The sequence below is a fragment of the Oncorhynchus mykiss genome, chromosome 22 (genome assembly GCF_057628025.1).
Source record: "Oncorhynchus mykiss isolate SJ-2025 chromosome 22, ASM5762802v1, whole genome shotgun sequence".
NCBI lineage: Eukaryota > Metazoa > Chordata > Actinopteri > Salmoniformes > Salmonidae > Oncorhynchus > Oncorhynchus mykiss.
This window is the reverse complement of record NC_143043.1, coordinates 31,441,561-31,461,615: the sequence shown is the minus strand read 5'-3', so window position 1 is coordinate 31,461,615 and position 20,055 is coordinate 31,441,561. Positions and strand designations below refer to the sequence as shown.

Sequence of the window (20,055 nt, the reverse complement as noted above, 5' to 3'; positions counted from 1 at the left end):
CAAACGCTGTTCTTATTGAATTGAAATCCCTTTCAACTGAGGCAGCCAAAAACAAATCAGAGATTTGTAACGCTTTTGTGAGCTCATGAGCAAAATGTGCCTCAAAATGGAAAAAAAAACAAAGGACCACAAAACAAAACCAAGAAGGATCGAAATATGAGGAAAAACACCATCTTACTCTCACACTATAGCACGCGCACACACAACGTTTTCTCTCGTTTTGTCGACTCGCTGAGCACAGTCTGGATGCATTTGTTAATTTTTCAACTAGATATACAACTAGATATTCTTTTATTTTCTGCACGCATGCGTAGACACACACACACACACACACACACCTGATCACTGACAGCTATGAGACAGCTTAAAGGGAGGAGGTCAGAGACCTGGCAGTGTGTGCCAGGACAACAACCTCTCCCTCAATGTGAGCAAGACAAAAGTAGCTGATCGTGGACTACAGGACAAGGTGGGCCGAACAGCCCCCCAGTAACATTGACAGGGCTGTAAGTGAAGCGGGTTGAGAGTTTCAAGTTCCTTCGTGTCCACATCACCAACAAACTATCATGGTCCAAACCAGCCAATAAAGTCCTGACGGGGGCACAACAACACCTTTTGCCCCTCAGGAGACTGAAAAGATTTGGCATGGGTCCCCAGATCCTCAAAGTTCTACAGCTGCACCATCGAGAGCATCACAGCCTGGTATGGCAACTGCTCGCCATCCGACCGTAAGGCACTACAGAGGGTAGTGCGTACGGCCCAGTACATCACTGGGGCCAAGCTTCCTGTCATCCAGGACCTCTATATTAGGCAGTGTCAGAGGAAGGCCTAAAAAATGGTTAAAGACTCCAGTCACCCAAGTCATAGACTGTTCTCTCTGCTACCGCACGGCACGCGGTACCGGAGCACCAAAAGGCTTCTTAACAGCTTCTACACCCAAGCCATAAGACTGCTGAACAATTAATCAAATGGCCACCCTGACTATTTACATGGACCCCCCCCCCCCCCACCCTTTTTGTTTTTACACTGCTGTTTCTCGCTGTTTATTATCTATACATAGTCACTTTAGCCCTACCTACATGTCCAAATTACCTTGACGAACCTGTACCCCCTGCACATTGACTGGGTACCGGTACCCCCTGCACATTGACTGGGTACCGGTACCCCCTGCACATTGACTCGGTACCGGTACCCCCTGCACATTGACTCGGTACCGGTACCCCCTGCACATTGACTCGGTACCGGTACCCCCTGCACATTGACTCGGTACCGGTACCCCCTGCACATTGACTCGGTACCGGTACCCCCTGCACATTGACTCGGTACCGGTACCCCCTGCACATTGACTCGGTACCGGTACCCCCTGCACATTGACTCAGTACCGGTACCCCCTGCACATTGACTCGGTACCGGTACCCCCTGCACATTGACTCGGTACCGGTACCCCCTGCACATTGACTCGGTACCGGTACCCCCTGCACATTGACTCGGTACCGGTACCCCCTGCACATTGACTCGTTATTGTTATTTTATTGTATTTTATTTAATAAAGATTTTCTTAACTATTTCTTCAACTGCATTGTTGGTTCAGGGCTTGTAAGTAAGCATTTCGCTATAAGGTCTACTTACACCTGTTGTATTTGGCGCATGTGACAAATAATAAAAAGTAACACAATAAAATAACAATAATGAGGCTATATACAGGGGTACAAATAACATTTGATTTGATTTTGTCACACAGTCAGTCAACAGTGAATGAAAAATGGGGAATGGGAGAGAAAGTTACTGCGAGAGAGTGATCAATGAGGAAGAGTGGATGTTGGAAGTTTAAATCTGAAATATTAATGTACTTTGTTGTGCCTACAGACACAGCCTCTCTGTGAGGTCTCTGTGAAAGACACACACAGCTGTGTTCTGCAGTTGGTCATGTAGACCGGAAGCAGTGTCTAGTCCCCTTCTGTTCGGGATTGGTGTGTGCCTGCATGCTTTTGCCTGTGCTGCTGTGTATTGTCTGCTCTTCTTTCAAATGTCCGTTTTATTAACGGAGTCTGTGTGTACTGTGATCTCCCTCAGCTGAAACTGACCACAGGTGTTTCAATTGACATGAATATCCTCCACCAAGAACTAAAATAACAACCTTGCATGACCCCTGTCCCGTGTGTGTGTGATGCGCATGACCTCTCAGTTTCATGGCTCCTGGTCACAGTATTATAACAGCCTGACACTGACCTCATATTTCATAATTCCCCACGGTCTCTCTTTCTGTAGTGTGTGTGTGTGTGTGTGACACTACAGGGCTGTTTCTTCAGGACACTGAGTGGACATGTCATGTTGACTCGGTTCCTCTTGGGAGAGTGCTGGAGCTAAAGCTCCCAGGATGCTAAATGTTTTAACAGCAGTTTTGTAACCAATGTTCTTTGCGTCTCTCCCTCTTTCCCCTTTTCTCTCTCTCTCCCCCCTTCTCCTCCCTACCTCTCGCCCAGCAGGTGTGAGCGTGGCACAGAGGGTAGTGACCGTTCAGAGCGGACCGCTGGTACGGACGGAGGGCAGTCACGTGACCATCTGGTGCAACGTGACTGGCTACAAGGAGGGTGTGGAGCAGGACTTTGAGTGGTCCATGTACCTGACCTCGGTGCCCGACCGCGAGATCCGCATCGTGAGCACGGCCCAGTCCAACTATGCGTACGCGGTGTACGCCCAGAGGGTCAACAGTAAGGAGATCTGGGTCGAGAGGCTGACCAGGGACTCAGCCCTGCTCCACATCACCAAGGTCCAGGCCAGAGACCAGGGGCTGTTTGAGTGTTACACCCCCAACACAGACGGACAGTACCTCGGCTCCTACAGCGCCCGCACCAACCTCACCGGTGAGTCCATGTTACAACACAATACACCAAGGCTGTGTCCCAAATGGCACCCTCTTCTCTGTATAGTGAACCACTTTTAAACTGGGCCTACATGGGGCATAATCACTAGCTGTTAGGATGTCTACATATGATACAGTGGTCTCCAACCCTGGTGTTTGAAAGCTACATGGTGTGGATGTTTTTGTTCTAGCCAAGCACCAACACATCTTATTCAACTAATCAATGTCTTGATTAGAAGACTGTATTGTTGAACAGAAGCCTGCGCACCCTGTGGCTCTCCCAGGACCAGGGTAGATGCGTACATACAGGGTAGATGAGGGTAGATGCGTACATACAGGGTAGATACAGGGTAGATGAGGGTAGATGCGTACATACATGGTAGATGAGGGTAGATGCGTATATTTGAGGGTAGATGCGTACATACAGGGTAGATGAGGGTAGATGCGTACATTTGAGGGTAGGTGCGTACATACATGGTAGATGAGGGTAGATGCGTATATTTGAGGGTAGATATGCGTACATACAGGGTAGATGAGGGTAGATGCGTACATTTGAGGGTAGGTGCGTACATACAGGGTAGATGAGGGTAGATGCATACATACAGGGTAGATTAGGGTAGGTATGCGTACATAAAGGGTAGATGAGGGTAGAAATGCATACATTGAGGGTAGATATGCGTGCATAGAGGGTAGATTAGGGTAGATGCGTACATTTGAGGGTAGATGCGTACATTTGAGGGTAGGTGCGTACATACAGGGTAGATGAGGGTAGATGCATACATACAGGGTAGATTAGGGTAGGTATGCGTACATAAAGGGTAGATGAGGGTAGATATGCGTGCATAGAGGGTAGATATGCGTGCATAGAGGGTAGATCCGTACATACAGAGCAGATGACGGTACATACAGGGTAGATGAGGGTAGATCCGTACATACAGGGTAGATGAGGGTAGATCCGTACATACAGGGTAGATGAGGGTAGATGCGTACATTGCTCAGGGCAGTTAACCAAAGGTGTACACTGTGAAGTTATTGCTTTGGCAATGGGGTCATATGGGAGGATAAGCCTAGTCATTGAGAATGTATGTGACTGGATCAGAGATCGGGAGGAAGTGTTCAGTGTCTCAGTGTGCCTCCTGTCTTGGGTCGGGGCAAATCTTGCCCCATCTTTCTCTCACCCCCCCCCCCCCCCCCTCCTCCTCCTTTCCCCCGTGTCAGTCTGTCACCAGCATCAATTTCTCTGTGACACACAAACACACACATAGAAATCCACTCGAACATTCCCAACATTCAAAGCACAGCTGGTATGGGTGAGAATTCCACTCAGAATCTGGTTCCCGTCATATCTTCATCTCTGAGGCTGGTGAACTTGCTCTGAGAGAGAGGTCAGAGTTCACGCCAAGTGCTCATGGGAGTAACCTATGTTAACCCACAGTATGTTAATAAACTCAGACGTCCTCTCACTGTCAATTGCGTTTATTTTCAGCAAACCTAACTTGTAAATATTTGTATGAACATAGCAAGATTCAACAATTGAGACATAAACTGAACAAGTTCCACAGACATGTGATGAACAGAAATGGAATAATGTGTCCCTGAACAAAGGGGGGTCAAAAGTAACAGTCAGTATTTGGTGTGGCCACCAGCTGCATTAAGTACTGCAGTGCATCTCCTCCTCATGGACTGCACCAGATTTGCCAGTTCTTGCTGTGTTACCCCACTCTTCCACCAAGACACCTGCAAGTTCCTGGACATTTCTGGGGGGAATGGCCCTAGCCCTCACAACAGGTCCCAGACAGGCTCAATGGAATTGAGATCCGGGCTCTTTGCTGGCCATAGCAGAACACTGACATTCCCGTTTTGCAGGAAATCACGCACAGAACGAGCAGTATGTCTGGTGGCATTGTCATGCTGGAGGATCATGTCAGGATGAGCCTGCAGGAAGGGTACCACATGAGGGAGGAGGATGTCTTCCCTGTAACGCACAGCGTTGAGACTGCCTGCAATGACCACAAGCTCAGTCCAATGATGCTGTGACACACCACCCCAGACCATGACCCACCCTCCACCTTCAAATCGATCCTACTCCAGAGTACAGGCCTCGGTGTAATACTCATTCCTTCAACGATAAACGCGAATCCGACCATCACCCCTGGTGAGACAAAACCACGACTAGTCAGTGAAGATCACTTTTTGCCAGTTCTGTCTGGTCCAGCGATGGTGGGTTTGTGCCCATAGGAGACATTGCCGGTTATGTCTGGCGAGGACCTGCCTTACAACAGGCCTACAAGCCCTCAGGCCTACAAGCCCTCAGTCCAGCCTATTGAGGACAGTCTGAGCACTGACGGAGGGATTGTGCGTTCCTGGTGTAACTCTGGTAGTTGTTGTTGCCATCCTGTACCTGTCCCTCAGGTGTGATGTTCAGATGTACCGATCCTGTGCAGGTGTTACACGTGGTCTGCCACTGTGAGAACGTTCAGCTGTCCGTCCTGTCTCCCTGTATCGCTGTTTTTGGTGTCTCACAGTATGGACATCGCAATTTATTGCCCTGGCCACATCTGCAGTCCTCATGCCTCCTTGCAGCATGCCTAAGGGACGTTCACGCAGATGGGCAGGGACCCTGGGCATCTTTCTTTTGGTGTTTTTCAGTCAGTAGAAATGCCTCTTTAGTGTCCAAAGTTTTCAGAACAACCGTTCCACAGGTGCATGTTCATTAATTGTTTATGGTTCATTGAACAGGAAACAGTGTTTAAACCATTTACAATGAATATCTGTGACATTATTTTGATTTTTACGAATGGTCTTTGAAAGACAGGGTCCTGAAAAGGGCCGTTTCTTTTTTTGCTGAGTTTAGCAGGGCGACGTTTATCGGCGTACACTTTTTTGGACGCCTTTAATCGCGCCTACATTTCTTCACCACACAGAACTTTTTAAGCCACGTGTTTCCGCATGGACCCTTTTAAGCGTAGAACACAACATGGAACACAGCTACAGTTATGTGTGTGTGTTGAAGTCGGAAGTTTACATACACCTTAGCCAAATACATTTAAAAACTCAGTTTTCACAATTCCTGACATTTAATCCTAGTAAAAATTCCCCTTAGTTCAGTTAGGATCGCCACCTTATTTGAATAATGTGAAATGTCAGAATAATAGTAGAGAGAATTTATTTCAGCTTTTATTTCTTTCATCACATTCCCAGTCGGTCAGAAGTTTACATGCACTCAATTAGTATTTGGTAGCATTGCTTTGACATTCTTTAACTTGGGTCAAATGTTTTGGGTAGCCTTCCACAAGCTTCCCACAATAAGTTGGGTGAATTTTGGCCCATTTCTCCTGACAGAGCTGGTGTAACTGAGTCAGGTTTGTAGGCCTCCTTGCTCGCACACGCTTTTTTAGTTCTTCCCACACATTTTCTATAGGAGTGAGGTCAGGGCTTTGTGATGGCCACCCCCAATACCTTGACTTTGTTGTCCTTAATAAAACATTTTTGCCACAACTTTGGAAGTATGCTTGAGGTCATTGTCCATTTGGAAGAACCATTTGCGACCAAGCTTCAACTTCCTGATGTCTTGAGATGTTGCTTCAATATATCCACATCATTTTCCATCCTCATGATGCCATCTATTAGGTGAAGTGCACCAGTCCCTCCTGCAGCAAAGCACCCCCACATACACTCAATTAGTATTTTGTAGCATTGCCTTGACATTCTTTAACTTGGGTCAAATGTTTTGGGTAGCCTTCCACAAGCTTCCCACAATAAGTTGGGTGAATTTTGGCCCATTCCTCCTGACAGAGCTGGTGTAACTGAGTCAGGTCTGTAGGCCTCCTTGCTCGCGCAAACTTTTTCAGTTCTGCCCACATCTTTTCTACAGGATTGAGATCAGAGCGTTGTGATGGCTCCAATACCTTGACTTTGTTGTCCTTAAGCCATTTTGCCACAACCTTGGAAGTATGCTTGGAGTCATTGTCCATTCGGAAGAACCATTTGCGACCAAGCTTTAACATCCTGACTGTCTTGCTGTTGCTTCAATATCTCATGATGCCATCTATTTTGTGAAGTGCACCAGTCCCTCCTGCAGCAAAGCACTACCACAACATGATGCTGCCACCCCTGTTATTCACAGTTGGGATGGTGATCTTTGGCTTGCAAGCCTCCCCCTTTTTCCTCCAAATATAACGATGGTCATTATGGCCAAACAGTTCTATTTTTGTTTCATCAGACCAGAGGACATTTCTCCAAAAAGTTCGGTCTTTGTCCCCATGTGCAGTTGCAAACCGTAGTCTGGCTTTTTTATGGCCGTTCTGGAGCAGTGGCTTCTTCTTTGCTGAGCGGCCATTCAGGTTATGTCGATATAGGACTCGTTTTACTGTGGATATAAAATGGCCAGAAACAAAGAACTTGTTTCTGAAACTCCTCAGTCTATTCTTGTTATGAGAATTGATGGCTATTACATGCGAGAAGTTGTCAAGTAACTGATGATCTCGTATAACGCTGTGTACTACTCCCTTCACAGAACAGCGTTAACTGTCTCTAACCAGAATAGAAAGAGGAGTGGGAGGCCCCGGTGCACAATTGAGCAAGAGGACAAGTCAATTTGTGTCTAGTTTGAGAAACAGACGCCTCACAAGTCCTCAACTGGCAGCTTCGTTAAATAGTACCCACAGAACACCAGTCTCAACAGTGAAGAGGCGACTCCGGGATGCTGGCCTTCTAGGCAGAGTTCCTCTGTCCAGTGTCGGTGTTCTTTTGCCCATCTTAATCTTTGCTTTGTATTGGCCAGTCTGAGATATGGCTTTTTCTTTGCAACTCTGCCTAGAAGGACAGCATCCTGTAGTTGCCTCTTCACTGTTGACATTGAGACTGGTGTTTTGTGGGTACTATTTACTATTCAAGAACATTGTTAAGAGGGAGCGGCCTGCTGAAACATTGGGAGTATTAATGTTACCGTGACGTTTGTTGTTGATGGGGAAATTACCATTAAAACATTCTGATGTAGGTCATTTTGTGTTTCTGTCCCTTCCAATTAAAGTATGCCTGAAACTCAATGCACTGCTTTTTAAATGAAAAAATCTTTCTTTAGGGACAAATTTGAGCAAATTAAAAAATTGCAATTGAATAGCTATTTAACCTATGCCGTTAACTCTATAAAGGATTTGAATGGTTTGACAGCCCTAGTTAATAGTCATACCATGTGGCACTGTGAGAGTTGATCAATTGACCAGTGAAGTGTTGTCGGTGTGCCATTCTAGTTTTTAGTTTGTCACTCTGTTCGTCTCGTGTAGTAGACACAGACCTGTAGTTAAGCAGGGTTTCATTCATTTCTGAGGGAAAGCTTGATGGAAAGAGATTTTTGGTGGAGCCGGGGCACAAAGGTCCCTGTAGTAAGTGTAGTCTATTGGTGGCATTACAACAGTATTTGCTCTGTTTTGAATGTGGGGGCGTAAAGCACAGCAAAATGGTGTTGCTGGTGGCATACTGTATTTATAGACTGTGTATGCGTGTCTAGGTGTTGAGGGACTGCTTTATATAAGCCCCTCTCTGTCTCTAACCTCTTAACCCAGTTCCCCACAGTCGGGGGCATGTTTCAGGGGTCTTCTCCGCTCTCTCTCTCTCTCTTCCCTCCATACCCCCAGCCACCTCTCTCAGCAGCTGCACGCATGCGGACACTCAATACCCTGTCCTTCCTTCAATTCATCACACTCCTTAATTATCTCTCGCTGTGTGTATCAGCGGTTTCTCTTTCTCTCTCTCTCTCTGTGTATCAGCTCTCTCTCTCTGTGTATCAGCGCTTTCTCTCTCTCTCTCTCTCTGTGTGTATCAGCTCTCTCTCTCTATGTGTGTGTGTGTATCAGCTCTCTCGCTCTGTGTATCAGCGCATTCTCTCTGTGTGTATCAGCTCTCTCTCTCTCTCTCTCTCTCTCTCTGTCCCTGTGTGTGTTTCAGTGCTTTCTCTCTCTCTCTGTGTATCAGCGCTCTCTCTCTCTCAATTCAATTAAATTCAAGGGGCTTTATTGGCATGGGAAACGTGTTAACATTGCCAAAGCAAGTGAGGTAGATAATATACAAAAGTGAAATAAACAATAAAAATGAACACGCATTACACATACAGAAGTTTCAAAACAATAAAGACGTTACAAATGTCATATATATGATATATATATATATATATATATCACACACACACACACACACACACAGCTCAAAAAAATAAAGGGAACACTAAAATAACACATCCTAAATCTGAATGAATGAAATATTCTTATTAAATACTTTTTTCTTTACATAGTTGAATGTGCTGACAACAAAATCAACCCATGGAGGTCTGGATTTGGAGTCACACTCAAAATTAAAGTGGAAAACCACACTACTGGCTGATCCAACTTTGATGTAATGTCCTTAAAACAAGTCAAAATGAGGCTCAGTAGTGTGTGTGGCCTCCACGTGCCTGTATGACCTCCCTACAATGCCTGGGCATGCTCCTGATGAGGTGGCGGATGGTCTCCTGAGGGATCTCCTCCCAGACCTGGACTAAAGCATCCGCCAACTCCTGGACAGTCTGGTGGATGAAGCGAGACATGATGTCCCAGATGTGCTCAATTGGATTCAGGTCTGGGGAACGGGCGGGCCAGTCCATAGCATCAATGCCTTCCTCTTGCAGGAACTGCTGACACTCCAGCCACATGAGGTCCAGCATTGTCTTGCATTAGGAGGAACCCAGGGCCAACCGCACCAGCATATGGTCTCACAAGGGGTCTGAGGATCTCATCTCGGTACCTAATGGCAGTCAGGCTACCTCTGGCGAGCACATGGAGAGCTGTGCGGCTCCCCAAAGAAATGCCACCCCACACCAGGACTGACCCACCGCCAAACCGGTCATGCTGGAGGATGTTGCAGGCAGCAGAACGTTCTCCACGGCGGCAGCAGAACGTTCTCCACGGCGTCTCCAGACTCTGTCACGTCTGTCACGTGCTCAGTGTGAACCTGCTTTTATCTGTGAAGAGCACAGGGCGACAGTGGTGAATTTGCCAATCGTTTGGCAAACGCCAAACGCCCTGCACGGTGTTGGGCTGTAAGCACAACCCCCACCTGTGGACGTCAGGCCCTCATACCACCCTCATGGATTCTGTTTCTGACCGTTTGAGCAGACACAAGCACATTTGTGGCCTGCTGGAGGTCATTTTGCAGGGCTCTGGCAGTGCTCCTCCTGCTCCTTCTTGCACAAAGGCGGAGGTAGCGGTCCTGCTGCTGGGTTGTTGCCCTTCTACGGCCTCCTCCACATCTCCTGATGTACTGGCTCCTGGTAGCGCCTCCATGCTCTGGACACTACGCTGACAGACACAGCAAATCACCTTGCCACAGCTCGCATTGATGTGCCATCCTGGATGAGCTGCACTACCTGAGCCACTTGTGTGGGTTGTAGACTCCGTCTCATGCTACCACTAGAGTGAAAGCACCGCCTCCATTCAAAAGTGACCAAAACATCAGCCAGGAAGCATAGGAACTGAGAAGTGGTCTGTGGTTATCACCTGCAGAACCACTCCTTTAATTTCCACCTGTTGTCTATTCCATTTGCACAACAGCATGTGAAATGTATTTATCAGTGTTGCTTCCTAAGTGGACAGTTTGATTTCACAGAAGTGTGATTGACTTTGGAGTTACATTGTGTTGTTTAAGTGTTCCCTTTATTTTTTTTGAGCAGTGTATATACAGTGTTGTAACAATGTACAAATGGTTAAAGTACACAAGGGAAAATAAATAAGCATAAATATGGGTTGTATTTACAATAGTGTTTGTTCTTCACCGGTTGCCCTTTTCTTGTGGCAACAGGTCACAAATCTGGCTGCTGTGATGGCACACTGTGGAATTTCACCCAGTAGATATTAGAGTTTATCAAAATTGGATTTGTTTTCGAATTCTTTGTGGATCTGTGTAATCTGAGGGAAATATGTATACATTGGCCAGGAGGTTAGGAAGTGCAGCTCAGTTTCCACATTTTGTGGGCAGTGAGCACATAGCCTGTCTTCTCTTGAGAGCCATGTCTGCCTACGGTGGCCTTTTTCAATAGCAAGGCTATGCTCACTGAGTCTGTACATAGTCAAATCTTTCCTTAAGTTTGGGTCAGTCACAGTGGTCAGGTATTCCTGCACTGTGTACTCTCTGTTTAGGGCAAATAGCATTCTAGTTTGCTCTGTTTTTTTGTTAATTCTTTCCAATGTGTCAAGTAATTATCTTTTTGTTTTCTCATGATTTGGTTGGGTCTAATTGTGCTGCTGTCCTGGGGCTCTGTGGGGTGTGTTTGTGAACAGAGCCCCAGGATCAGCTTGCTTCTCCAGGTTCATCTCTCTGTAGGTGATGGCTTTGTTATGGACGATTTGGGAATCGCTTTCTTTAAAGTGGTTGTTGAATTTAATTTTCTGGATTTTGATAATTATTGGGTATCGGCCTAATTCTGCTCTGCATGCATTATTTGGTGTTCTATGTTGTACACGGAGGATATTTTTGCAGAAATCTGCATTTAGCGTCTCAATTTGGTGTTTGTCCCATTTTGTGAAGTCTTGGTTGGTGAGCGGACCCCAGACCTCACAACCATAAAGGGCAATGGGCTCTATGACTGATTCAAGTATTTTTAGCCAGATCCTAATTGGTATGTTGAATTTTATGTTCCTTTTGATGGCATAGAGTGCCCTTCTTGCCTTGTCTCTCAGATCGTTCACAGCTTGTGGAAGTTATCTGTGGCGCTGATGTTTAGGCCAAGGTATGTATAGTTTTTTGTGTGCTCTAGGGCAACAGTGTCTAGATGGAATTTGTATTTGTGGTCCTGGCGACTGGACCATTTTTGGAACACCATTATTTTGGTCTTACTGAGATTTACTGTCAGGGCCCAGGTCCGACAGAATCTGTGCAGAATATCAAATTGTAGACGGGGCAATCTGTGTTCAATACAGGAATGAAAACAAATCAGCGCCACTTTTCCACGTCTTGCGCAACTCACAAAAGTGTACCCAGTTCCTAGTTGGCTTACTACTTCATTGCACAAAGGAATAACCTCAACCATATTCCAAAGACCGGTGACATCCAGTGGAAGCGGTAGGAACTGAAAACTGAGAACTGAAAAATATCCCTTGGCAATAACAAGTCGGGAACAGAGAGAGGCAAAAAATTCTGAACAGTTAGTCCTCGGGGTTTTGCCTGCTACATATGTTCTGTTATACTCACAGACATGATTCAAACAGTTTTAGAAACTTCAGAGGGTTTTCTATCCAAATCTATGAATAATATGCATATCTTATATTCTTGGCATGAGTAGCAGGAAGTTGAAATTGGGCACGCTATTTATCCAAAAGTGAAAATTCTGCTCCCTAGCCCCAAGAATTAATAGTTGATTCTAAGATTTGTTTGATCATGTATACAGTGCCTTGCGAAAGTATTGGGCCCCCTTGAATTTGCGACCTTTTGCCACATTTCAGGCTTCAAACATAAAGATATAAAACTGTATTTTTTTGTGAAGAATCAACAACAAGTGGGACACAATCATGAAGTGGAACAACATTTATTGGATATTTCAAACTTTTTTAACAAATCAAAAACTGAAAAATTGGGCGTGCAAAATTATTCAGCCCCTTTACTTTCAGTGCAGCAAACTCTCTCCAGAAGTTCAGTGAGGATCTCTGAATGATCCAATGTTGACCTAAATGACTAATGATGATAAATACAATCCACCTGTGTGTAATCAATTCTCCGTATAAATGCACCTGCACTGTGATAGTCTCAGAGGTCCGTTAAAAGCGCAGAGAGCATCATGAAGAACAAGGAACACACCAGGCATGTCCGAGATACTGTTGTGAAGAAGTTTAAAGCCGGATTTGGATACAAAAAGATTTCCCAAGCTTTAAACATCCCAAGGAGCACTGTGCAAGCGATAATATTGAAATGGAAGGAGTATCAGACCACTGCAATTCTACCAAGACCTGGCCGTCCCTCTAAACTTTCAGCTCATACAAGGAGAAGACTGATCAGAGATGCAGCCAAGAGGCCCATGATCACTCTGGATGAACTGCAGAGATCTACAGCTGAGGTGGGAGACTGTCCATAGGACAACAATCAGTCGTATATTGCACAAATCTGGCCTTTATGGAAGAGTGGCAAGAAGAAAGCCTTTTCTTAAAGATATCCATAAAAAGTGTCGTTTTAAAGTTTGCCACAAGCCACCTGGGAGACACACCAAACATGTGGAAGAAGGTGCTCTGGTCAGATGAAACCAAAATTGAACTTTTTGGCAACAATGCAAAACGTTATGTTTGGCGTAAAAGCAACACAGCTGAACACACCATCCCCACTGTCAAACATGGTGGTGGTGGCAGCATCATGGGTTGGGCCTGCTTTTCTTCAGCAGGGACAGGGAAGATGGTTAAAATTGATGGGAAGATGGATGGAGCCAAATACAGGACCATTCTGGAAGAAAACCTGATGGAGTCTGCAAAAGACCTGAGACTGGGACGGAGATTTGTCTTCCAACAAGACAATGATCCAAAACATAAAGCAAAATCTACAATGGAATGGTTCAAAAATAAACATATCCAGGTGTTAGAATGGCCAAGTCAAAGTCCAGACCTGAATCCAATCGAGAATCTGTGGAAAGAACTGAAAACTTCTGTTCACAAATGCTCTCCATCCAACCTCACTGAGCTCGAGCTGTTTTGCAAGGAGGAATGGGAAAAAATTTCAGTCTCTCGATGTGCAAAACTGATAGAGACATACCCCAAGCGACTTACAGCTGTAATGGCAGCAAAAGGTGGCGCTACAAAGTATTAACTTAAGGGGGCTGAATAATTTTGCACGCCCAATTTTTCAGTTTTTGATTTGTTAAAAAAGTTTGAAATATACAATAAATGTCGTTCCACTTCATGATTGTGTCCCACTTGTTGTTGATTCTTCACAAAAAAATAAAGTTTTATATCTTCATGTTTGAAGCCTGAAATGTGTCAAAAGGTCGCAAAGTTCAAGGGGGCCAAATACTTTCGCAAGGCACTGTATGTTTTTGCTCTTTATTCTTTGTTATAGAGCCAAAAAGATTAAAGAAGTGGTTTACCCATACATCTCCATTTTGGATAGATAAATCTTTGTGTTTGTTTTCCAATTTTCCCAGAAGTGGTTAGTCTATGGATTCTTCAATTACATTGAGCTGATTTCTGACGTGCTGTTCCTTCTTTTTCCGTAGTGTGTTGTTTTCGTGATTCACCATAGTGAAGGCGTAGACTCAGGTTTTCCGGATCTCTATGGTTGGACAGGTTGGACAGGTTTCTCAATTTCTTTCTTAGATTTTTGCAGTCTTCATCAAACCATTTGTCGTTGTTGTTCATTGTCTTCGGTTTTCTATTTGAGATTTTTAGATTTGATAGGGAAGCTGAGAGGTCAAATATACTGTTAAGATTTTCTACTGCCAAGTTTACACCTTCACTATTTCATTGGAACGTTTTACCCAGGAAATTGTCTAAAAGGGATTGAATTTGTTGTTGCCTAATTGTTTTTTGGTAGGTTTCCAAACTGCATTCCTTCCATCTATAGCATTTCTTAATGTTTCTCAGTTCCTTTGGCTTTGATGCCTCATGATTTGAGTATTGCTCTGTTCAAGTAGATTGTGATTTTGCTGTGGTCTGATAGGGGTGTCAGTGGGCTGACTGTGAACGCTCTGAGAGACTCTGGGTTGAGGTCAGTGATAAAGTAGTCTACAGTACTACTGCCAAGAGGTGAGCTATGGGTGTACCTACCATAGGAGTCCCCTCAAAGCCTACCATTGACTATGTACATAGCGTGCAACAGAGCTGCAGGAGTTGTGACCCGTTTTTGTTGGTTATGCTGTCATAGTTGTGCCTAGGGGGGCATATGTGGGAGGGAATGCTGTCCCCTGCAGGCAGGTGTTTGTCCCCCTGTGTGCTAAGGGTGTCAGGTTCTTGTCCGGTTCTGGCATTTAGGTCGCCACAGACTAGTACATGTCCCTAGGCCTGGAAATGATTGATTTCCCCCTCCAGGATGGAGAAGCTGTCCTCATTAAAGTATGGGGATTCTAGTGGTGGGATATAGGTAGCACACAGGAGGACGTTCTTCTCTGTTAAGATAATTTCCTTTTGAATTTCTAGCCAAATGTAAAATGTTCCTGTTTTGATTAATTTAATGGAGTGACTTAGGTCTCTCTCTCTCTCTGTGTATCAGCTCTCTCTCTCTCTGTGTATCAGCTCTCTCTCACTCTCTGTGTGTGTATCAGCTCTCTCTCTCTCTCTCTGTGTGTGTATCAGCTCTCTCTCTGTGTATCAGCTCTCTATCTCTCTCTCTCTCTGTGTATCAGCTCTCTCTCTATCTCTCTCTTTCTCTCTCTCTCTCTCTGTGTGTATCAGCTCTCTCTCACTCTCTGTGTGTATCAGCTCTCTCTCTCTCTCTCTCTACCTCTCTCTCTCTCTCTCTCTGTGTATCCGCTCTCTCTCTCTCTCTCTCTCTCTCTGTGTGTATCAGCTCTCTCTCTCTCTTTCTCTCTCTCTCTGTGTATCAGCTCTCTCTCTCTGTGTGTATCAGCTCTCTCGCTCTCTCTCTCTCTCTCTGTATCAGCTCTCTCTCTCTCTCTCTCTCTGTATCAGCTCTCTCTCTCTCTGTGTCTATCAGCTCTCTCTCTCTCTGTGTGTGTATCAGCTCTCTCTCTCTCTCTCTCTCTCTCTCTCTCTCTCTCTCTCTCTGTGTGTATCAGCTCTCTCTCTCTCTGTGTATCAGCTCTTTCTCTCTCTCTCTCTGTGTGTGTGTGTATCAGCTCTCTCTCTCTCTCTCTCTCTCTCTCTCTCTCTCTCTCTCTGTATCAGCTCTCTCTCTCTCTCTCTCTCTCTGTGTGTATCAGCTCTCTCTCTCTCTCTGTGTATCTGCTCTCTCTCTCTCTCTCTCTCTCTCTCTGTGTGTGTATCAGCTCTATCTCTCTCTCTCTCTCTCTCTCTCTCTCTCTCTGTGTATCAGCTCTCTCTCTCTCGCTCTCTCTCAGCTCTCTCTCTCTCTCTCTCTCTCTCTGTGTGTGTATCAGCTCTCTCTCTCTCTGTGTATCAGCTCTCTCTCTCTTTGTATCAGCTCTCTCTCTCTCTCTCTCTGTGTATCCTCTCTCTCTCTCTCTCTCTCTCTCTCTCTCTGTGTATCAGCTCTCTCTCTCTCTGTGTATCAGCTCTTTCTCTCTCTCTCTGTGTGTGTGTGTATCAGCTCTCTCTCTCTCTCTCTCTCTGTGTATCAGCTCTCTCTCTCTGTGTATCAGCTCTCTCTCTCTCTCTCTCTCTCTGTGTGTATCAGCTCTCTCTCTCTGTGTATCAGCTCTCTCTCTCTCTCTCTCTGTGTGTATCAGCTCTCTCTCTCTCTCTCTCTCTCTCTCTCTCTCTCTCTCTCTCTCTCTGTGTATCAGCTCTCTCTCTCTCTCTCTCTCTCTGTGTATCAGCTCTCTCTCTCTCTCTCTCTCTGTGTATCAGCTCTCTCTCTCTCTCTCTCTCTCTCTCTCTGTATCAGCTCTCTCTCTCTCTCTCTCTCTCTGTGTGTGTATCAGCTCTCTCTCTCTCTCTCTCTCTCTCTCTCTCTGTGTATCAGCTCTCTCTCTCTCTGTGTATCAGCTCTCACTCTCTGTGTATCAGCTCTCTCTCTCTCTCTGTGTATCAGCTCTCTCTCTCTCTCTGTGTATCAGCTCTCTCTCTCTCTGTGTATCAGCTCTCTCTCTCTCTGTGTATCAGCTCTCTCTCTCTCTGTGTATCAGCTCTCTCTCTCTGTGTATCAGCTCTCTCTCTCTCTGTGTATCAGCTCTCTCTCTCTCTGTGTATCAGCTCTCTCTCTCTCTGTGTATCAGCTCTCTCTCTCTCTGTGTATCAGCTCTCTCTCTCTCTGTGTATCAGCTCTCTCTCTCTCTGTGTATCAGCTCTCTCTCTCTCTCTCTGTGTATCAGCTCTCTCTCTCTCTCTCTGTGTATCAGCTCTCTCTCTCTCTCTGTGTATCAGCTCTCTCTCTCTCTCTGTGTATCAGCTCTCTCTCTCTCTCTGTGTATCAGCTCTCTCTCTCTCTCTGTGTATCAGCTCTCTCTCTCTCTCTGTGTATCAGCTCTCTCTCTCTCTCTCTCTGTGTATCAGCTCTCTCTCTCTCTCTCTCTGTGTATCAGCTCTCTCTCTCTCTCTCTCTGTGTATCAGCTCTCTCTCTCTCTCTCTCTGTGTATCAGCTCTCTCTCTCTCTCTCTCTGTGTATCAGCTCTCTCTCTCTCTCTGTGTATCAGCTCTCTCTCTCTCTCTGTGTATCAGCTCTCTCTCTCTCTCTCTGTGTATCAGCTCTCTCTCTCTCTCTCTGTGTATCAGCTCTCTCTCTCTCTCTCTCTCTCTGTGTATCAGCTCTCTCTCTCTCTCTCTCTCTCTGTGTATCAGCTCTCTCTCTCTCTCTCTCTCTGTATCAGCTCTCTCTCTCTCTCTCTGTGTATCCTCTCTCTCTCTCTCTCTGTGTATCAGCTCTCTCTCTCTCTCTCCCTCTGTGTATCAGCTCTTTCTCTCGCTTTCTCTCTCTGTGTATCAGCTCTCTCTCTCTCAGCTATCTATTTGGGCTTGAAGATGTTCTCGTGGATTAGTGGGGGGTGGAAATGGATAGGAGGAGAAACTGGGTGTAATCAGTGTGCTGAGTTACAGACGGTGACACACAGTGATCAATGTCCCCTCTGTCACAATGGGTTCTGTGAGAGGGATTTTATAGATGTGGAACAGTATACACACACTGTCCCCAGGGGAAAGTTTTCAGCAGCACACCTGGCTTTGTTCCTGCCTCCCCGATACTGTATCATCATTGTTTGTGAAAGTGAGGTGTGTCTATTGTGTGTGGCAGTAGAATACGACTCCTGGGCCGTGTGTATGGCTGATTGTTCAGAAAGATGATACTACCAAACTGTGTGTCTGACACACCTTTTTATAATGCGACAACAGTCTACAAGTGTCTGGCTGATGTGGGCCAACTGGAAACACTGCCGCCCTATTACAAAACAACTCATACAAGCACTAACAAGCTATGGAAAATAAATCTTAAAAATAATAGTCACTTTTCAGACAATTGTTGAGTGTGGACTATACAATATATTATGTGATATCTACAGTATGTCCTTTTTGGTTGTACAAAGCGACTAAAGACTTCCCAGTCACAAGGCCTGGAGAAGGGATGTTTTCTAACTGATCAGTGTTGTAACACGGATGTCCTGCCAGGTTAAAGGTGAAAGGCTAACATCACCATGTGTAACCGTTTGTACAGAAGTTGCTCCAGGTCAGGGGTCAACCGCAGTCTGTTTTCACCCACATGGCGGACCACTCATTCAGGAGCCATGGTTCTAAGACGGGGGGGTCCCAGGAGACAGCCTTAGCATCCTACCCACCGCCTGTGTCTCCTAAACATTAACTCATGAGATAAAATTACAACATGAAATGGTCCTACCGTGTGTGTGTGTGTGTGTGTGTTCCCATGCATGTCCTACGCACCAGCCTGTGTTTGAGTGTGTCCAAGGCACCAGCTTGTATGAGAACAGGGACCAACAGCAGACTTCTCTTCTCTTACTCAGCCATGAGGCTCAAAAACACAGTCATGTCCAAGACCAATTATTAACTCTGTGGCAAAAATACAGTACATCAAGTGCTCTTTAAAGTAGATCATTCAGTTGTTAGTCACTATCACAGTATGACAGTGCTACTTCGCTCCATGACAGCTTCCATACTGCTGGACACGTGTATCATATTCTCTCACACTCATGTCTGTTTTATCTTCTCAGTCTATTAGCTTAAGGGGCTGGTTTATCGTACAGAGTGTGACTGATGGAGAGAAACAGTGTGTGTGTGTGTGTGACGGAGAAATGATGAGCCGTTTCTCCTGACTCCAGTCTGATTGGTTACGTCTCCCCGGGCACTACCCACAATGCAGCTGGTGCTATAGGGGCATGTTTTACATAGTCTCTGTGTCTGATATGACTATTCGGGTTATTGCCTTGCTTACCACCTATGATCATTCTCAAAGCAACTAGTTCGCTAGGAGAGAGATGTGTGTTGGCATGGTTGGGTGTCGATGTATAGCTGTGTGTGTTGACTCCTGTGGAAGGGTGATGTTTTTTTAAAGCACATTTTTAGAATGTTTCTCCTTTTCTCTCCCTCTTTCTTTTAGAAGATAATCCGAATTTAGCAGACACTCTTATTTAGAGCGACTTACAGGAGAAATTAGGGTTAAGTGATTTTTCAGCTATTAGCCCAACACTCTTAACCGCTAGGCTACCTGCCACACTGAGGTAGGTAGACCATTTTTCTGTCATTACACTGAGGATGGATTCACCCTGCAACTCTATGGTATATGCTGCACTGAGAGTGGCACTCATCTATCCCCGTCTGCTCTCTTTCCCGATCTCTTTCTCCCCTCTTTTCCTTTAGCTGTCTAAGAAGCAGGTCTATGGTTTTGTCAATAGATGTCTTGCCTCCAGCCCTGTCAGATAAATCGAGGAGGGGGAGAGGAGAAGGAAGAGGGGGGAGGGATTGAGGATTGAACATAGATATAAAGAGGGAGGAAAGGGAGGGATTGAGAGCACTAGATGGAAGAATGGAGAGAAATGAAGGAACAAGGTAGATTTACCGAGGGATAGCGTGATGGAAAGATGCCGATCGGGATAACGTCGTGGGCTGATGGAGGGAGTGGGATAAGGAGAGAGGGAGAGTTACTGGAGGTGAGAGGACGGGATAGGAAGGCTGTATCAGTCTGCTGTCTGTTGGTATTGATTGGGAGGCTGTGTGACTGGAACACTTTATCTCACGCAGACTTCCTCCTCACAGTGGCTCTCTTTCCCTCTCTCCTCTCTCTCGCTCTCTCTGACCTCACCATCTCCTTTTCTCTATTTAATTTACAATCGCTCTTCTCTCTTCCGTTTGGCTCTGAGTGAATGAGTGTGCTCTCTGAGCTGGTGAATGGGCACGGGTCCAAACGGAATGAGAGATTTTATCACTCCGTCTACTCTGCCATTTCCCTGCCAATCTCATCTCCTCCAAGTGACAGTGGTTCCTGCTCAATGACATTACTGCCACTCTGACTGCGCACACACACACACACACACCGCCTGGGCGCTGTCCTGTCAGTCAGAACAAATGTTCTGGTGGTAATTGACTCTGTGAGAGGCGCGTCTGAAGAGCCC

The 20,055-nt window shown here is 45.7% G+C and overlaps 1 protein-coding gene across 4 annotated transcripts in view; it reads left to right on the top strand.

Annotated features, from left to right (window-relative positions):
- The window catches only part of LOC110501642 (immunoglobulin superfamily member 3), a 100,583-nt gene that overhangs the window by 13,927 nt on the left and 66,601 nt on the right, over positions 1-20,055 (top strand). For 2 of the 4 annotated variants that reach the window (XM_021579344.3, XM_090215843.1), the window contains exon 2: positions 2,484-2,861. In XM_021579344.3, the coding sequence (XP_021435019.1) occupies positions 2,484-2,861 (378 nt within the window). Of the gene's footprint in view, positions 1-2,480; positions 2,862-20,055 lie in introns of all 4 variants that reach the window. The other 2 variants (XM_021579343.3, XM_090215842.1) reach the window with 1 other exon arrangement.